We start from the raw sequence: 5,157 nt of genomic DNA on the forward strand, positions 1-5,157 counted from the left end.
TGCGAGAAATTAGGCTAACGAGACAGAGGAGAAGTAAAACTGAGCACACTGACATCAGACATGAACATGTAAAACAGGAAACAAGAAATACTTTACTAAGACACGGACTTGACAGAAAATATAACCCGTAATACAAAATCAGACCAGCACAACTCAAGATTCAGAACATAAATATAATGAACATAATCTAGAAAAACACCAAAATATAAGAAACAGAAAAAGCTGGGTCAAAATGATTCAGAACCGTGACAGTGCTAGAGTACAGGTAACAAACTTACTGTTAAATGTGTTGTCAATCACGCTACAGTCCATACACGCTTTTAAAGTTTGTACAACTTGATCATCTGTGATTTCAGAACTGGCCTCGAAGATGATCTGTACTGATGCAATGACCTCTGAGCTTGCCCTTGACACACGAGTGGTTCTTGGACTGTAAAGACAGAAATCACATTTAGTGATGATTGCATCATTTATTTGTGCAGTATAATAACATGTTAATGTACATTGATGTGAAACAGGCTGAAAGATTTTATAGTAAAAGCTGTTGTCAGTCTGAGACTTACAGGAGTTTCAGCACTATAGATTTGGAGTAACCGTTCTTCTCGTTATAAACTTCATCCAGCTGTGTTTTCAAAAGAAAATATGTTTTGCTCAGTATGACTATTAAGATTGATTAAATAACTGATGAAATTGTTTTTAGTATAACTTGTAATGTCAAGTGCATTTTCAAAAAATGTCCATAAAGACACATTTATTGATAGAGAATACTACCTAATTACTTACCTCAGCAATGATTTCATTAGCAGTTTCTATAAATTCCTTTGATGTGGTGTTTGTCATTTCATCTTTAAATGGTTTTTTCACTTGAAGATTTCCAGGGAAGACTTTGGCTGAAAACAAGAAAATATCAGAAGAAAGTGAAAATCTAATAAAATGATATTTTATATCTCTCATTTTCTTGCTGAAAGGAGGGAGATTGATGCCAGTCTCATACAGTGTCTGTCTGTTAAATATCAAGCTACAACTAGCAGGTACTTAACTAAGATTAAGACAGGAGGCTAGCTGGGTTAGTCCCAGACATAAACCCCAGAAAAACAAAAAAAACAAAATCCAATTTGTCATTCTTACACTTTATTTTTGCATGGATAAAGTAAACCAAATCTAAAATGTTAACATTAAAATGTATTTCACAGATTGCATTAAGTTGGCTAAGCCAGGCTAACAGTCAACATTACTCACTTACTGTTTATGTCCGACTAAATCAGGGCTGCCCAATCCCAGTCCTCGAGAGCTACTATCCTGCAGCTTTTAGATGCATCCCTACTCCAACACAGCTGAATCAAATGAATGGCTTGTTATCAGGCCTTTGCCAAACACGATGGCATGCTGAAGAGGTAATCAAACCATTTGATTCAGCTGTGTTGGAGTAGGGATGCATCTAAAAGCTGCAGGACGGTAGCTCTCGAGGACTGGGATTGGGCACCCCTGGACTAAACTGATTAGGAGATAGCTAGTTCAAGAGGTACATATTGTTTTGAATGACCTGTCCTTCAGTGATCTACTAATCTTCCTCCAGCCCACGTAGTGTTATATACTGCTATATAATCTTCATTCATGTCACTGTTAAATAAAGTAAAATCTTCATAGCGGCACACAAACAAATACTTACAACGTTCACAACTCTTTGAAACATTGTTGTAGGAATCACCAGCGAGGCACAAGCATACATATGTGTTGTTATAACGGACCTCACAGGTGCTTCCAGTGCCACAGGGATTTGGGTTGCAGGGATCTTCAAAGTGAGAAACAAAACAAGTGCGAGCACACACACACACACACACACACACACACACACACACACACACACACACACACACACACACACACACACACACACACAGAGAGAGACTTAGAAATAATATTATTAATAATGGATTGCATTTATATAGTGCTTTTACAGACCCTCAAAGCGCTTTACTATTCCTCTATTCATTCACACACTGGTGGAGGCAAGATACAGCAGAGTGACAGAAGTGAAGCTGCCATATCACACCATCAGCCCATCGTGCCATCACCAGTAGGCAGTAGGTGAAGTGTCTTGTCCAAGGATACAACGACCGAGACTGTCCGAGCCGGGGCAACCTTCCGATTACAAGACGAACTGCCAACTCTTGAGCCACGATCGAAACACTATATCAGCATTATAACCAGTGAACATTTAGATCCAGGGGGATCGAATTACCTTTAAATGGAGTTGTTGTTGTTGTAGTTGCAGGACCTGTTGTTGTTGGAGTTGCAGGGCCTGTTGTTGTAGTTGCAGGGCCTGTTGTTGTTGGAGTTGCAGGGCCTGTTGTTGTTGTAGTTGGAAGGCCTGTTGTTGTTGTAGTTGGAAGGCCTGTTGTTGTTGTAGTTGGAAGGGCTGTTGTTGTTGTAGTTGGAAGGCCTGTTGTTGTTGTAGTTACATCGTCTCCTGAACCTGAAATTTCAGGATCTTCTGCTCTTGTTGAAGAGGCTAATAGTTGTGTTAAAACGCAGTAGTTAGTATATGATTACCTTTGTTCACAACTTTGAAATTTGATACCCAGGAAGCAAGCCAGAGAAAAAAATTATATCAAAGTTATTAAAGCAGGATCATATAGTCTATGTTTAATGATGCAAGACATCAAACAAAGAGCTAAGTAGGGTCATTTCTCAGTCTCAGTAAGAGAGCACCAGCAGTGACACAGACTCTGCATGGAAAACATAAAGTTCACTCAACCATCATTTAGGATTCAGACATGTAAAGCATTAAACAGTTTGCAGGATCTGAAGTGAACAAAGAGACTTCCTTGATCGTGGCCTTGCCAGAAGGATGTGGTATAACAACAGGGTCATAAAATAATAAAATGGCAATTAATGTCAGACTGTTGACATGAACACACTGGTCAAATTTGCTTATATATGTGCTAAACCAGCCCAGATACACAATGGTTGCAAAGGAAGATGTGCAAGTTAGACCATTATTAAAAACATATGAGTACTGGACAAGTGTATAGAATTTGTATGGAAGCAAAACAAAAGGGGAAAGGAACTAGTAACTGTTAATCATGAAAATGATATTCTCATATTCAAGCTAATTTGAGATATTTTGATTGGAGGACATTTATCCAGGCAGTCTTACGTCATGGCTAGCTCTCCATTTTGCTGTTACAGCTGTAATCTTGGATCAGGAATGACTGCAAAGTCTTAAATAACATAATCCATTTATCTACTATTTACATAAAGCCTATTAAAGCTCCACCTGTGTGCATAACAGTTTAGACTGAATTAAACTGAAAGCTTAATTAAATAAATTAAAAAAACAACTATATTAAAATGAATATTTCACCTCTAAAGTTTATCTGATGTTTTAATTTGTTAACATGTGCTCTACCCTGTCACTCTATCATACACTATCAAACTGACAAAAATAAGGATTTTAAAGTTGTTGCAATAAAATCAGGCTACTTACCAAAAATGGCTACAACAAGCCAAATGACAGACAGGAGGATGAATTTTTGAGCCATTGGATGAATCAAAAACAACTTTACCACAGGGTGGAAAAAAGTTAGTGAAGGCCAGAAGTGGCCGAGTCTGTAGTTCTCTTAATCTTTGAGCTTGAAACTGCCAATTGTTCTCCACTGGCGGTTTTAATCAGCAGCCACTCCTCCTTTAGTGTGCTAAGTGCAGGTCACACCCAGAGACGATGACCAGGAAGCCCACTTTTCAAGCCTTTTATCTACTAATCAATTTTCCATGACTTTACCAGCTGGGTTATCTAATGGATATTTTAAAGGCTGGTCCAGACCAACATGGTGCTGATCACAAACATATGTGCTCTATGAAGTGCAGAGAAAAATGATTCTTTTAGAATTAAAATTACTGTGGACCATTTGGATTTATTGGCAGTTAAAACCAAAGAAAGTGAAGAGAAGGAAGAAATTCACAAAACATTGCCCCAAACCTTTTATTTTCAACATTTTTATTTGTATTTTTCTATGCGTATGCCTTATTTACAGCATATATCATAATTAAACCCATACAGAATGAAGATAAATCACAGTTATGGTTAAATTAGGTGCTACAATACTAAAGATTAATGAAATTCAAATATATATATTTTTTGTTTGTACTTATAACCGGGGGGATCTCTTTTCAAGTAAAGTTTGATCCTAGCATACCAAATTATGGAAGCTTCTTTCCAACACTGACCACCAACCCCTGACCTATGAATACCAAAACTTGAGATTAATTTTGTTTTTATTAAGTTGTGAGCCTAGCACAAGAAAACATGTGAGCTTGTTTCTACCACTGAAAAAAAGAAAAACAAATTACCAGGCAGAGTTTAATCAAGGTTTTGAGTTACTATTTCAAAATTTTGACTTCTGGATGGCATCTTATTGGATCATCAAAAACATTATTAAAATTACCCTTTGCTATTCCTCATTGTATGTTAGTTAAAACCAAAGAAAGTGAAGCAGAGAAAGAAGAGTTCCTGAAAAAAGCTGCCCCAAAATTCAGCCTGGTTATATCTTTGTAGAAAATGTTCTATTTTTCTATGGTTATACCTTATTTGGAGCAGATTTCATAGTTAAAGTTAAACTAAGGGCTATATAACTAAAGAGTAAAGCTTATTTATAAGATTATTTGTTTCTTAAATTCTGGAAGGATCACTTATCCTTAATGGATGGTTTTATTTTGGTGTTATTTTTCGTAAAAACATTTAACTTAGGTGGATCATTGTTATGGTTGTATTACATTATGCAGGAAAAGACTGAAGAGATTTAAAAAGGAAAGGAAACTATAGTTTCCTTTCCTTTTTATGTGTATGTGTACTTCTTCCCTATAGGGAAGAAGTACACATGACATCTTATCAAAGATCAAATGCCAACTTGAGCCTGTGTCCTTTGTACCCGCTAATAGAGTTTGATTTACAGTGGAACAGCTACCCATGGAGGTTATTATCATTGTGCAATATAAAACATGTCACAGTTGCTCTGAGCGACGCCCCACATGCTGCTATTTTTCTTGCTGAACTTATCTCCATATAGCTGATGCTTTCAAATATGTGCAAAGAAACCAAAAGACAAAAATAATGCTTCAATATTTATGTGGCACTGCAATGTTCAGTGTCAGGAT

The 5,157-nt window shown here is 36.8% G+C and overlaps 1 protein-coding gene across 1 annotated transcript in view; it reads right to left on the reverse strand.

The window, feature by feature from the left end:
* Window positions 1-840, reverse strand: part of LOC146626682 (mucin-13-like) — a 2,908-nt gene extending 2,068 nt beyond the window's left edge. The window contains exons 1-3 of the mRNA XM_085361412.1: window positions 784-840; window positions 564-622; window positions 279-430 (exon numbers count right to left, since the gene is read on the reverse strand). Of these exons, the coding sequence (XP_085217538.1) occupies window positions 279-430; window positions 564-622; window positions 784-840 (268 nt within the window). The remainder of the gene's footprint in view (window positions 1-278; window positions 431-563; window positions 623-783) is intronic.
* Between the last annotated feature and the right edge of the window lie 4,317 nt (window positions 841-5,157).

This window comes from Diplotaxodon limnothrissa, linkage group LG8 (assembly GCF_057381915.1).
Source record: "Diplotaxodon limnothrissa isolate DT_005_m linkage group LG8, D_limnothrissa_male_GT1.1, whole genome shotgun sequence".
NCBI lineage: Eukaryota > Metazoa > Chordata > Actinopteri > Cichliformes > Cichlidae > Diplotaxodon > Diplotaxodon limnothrissa.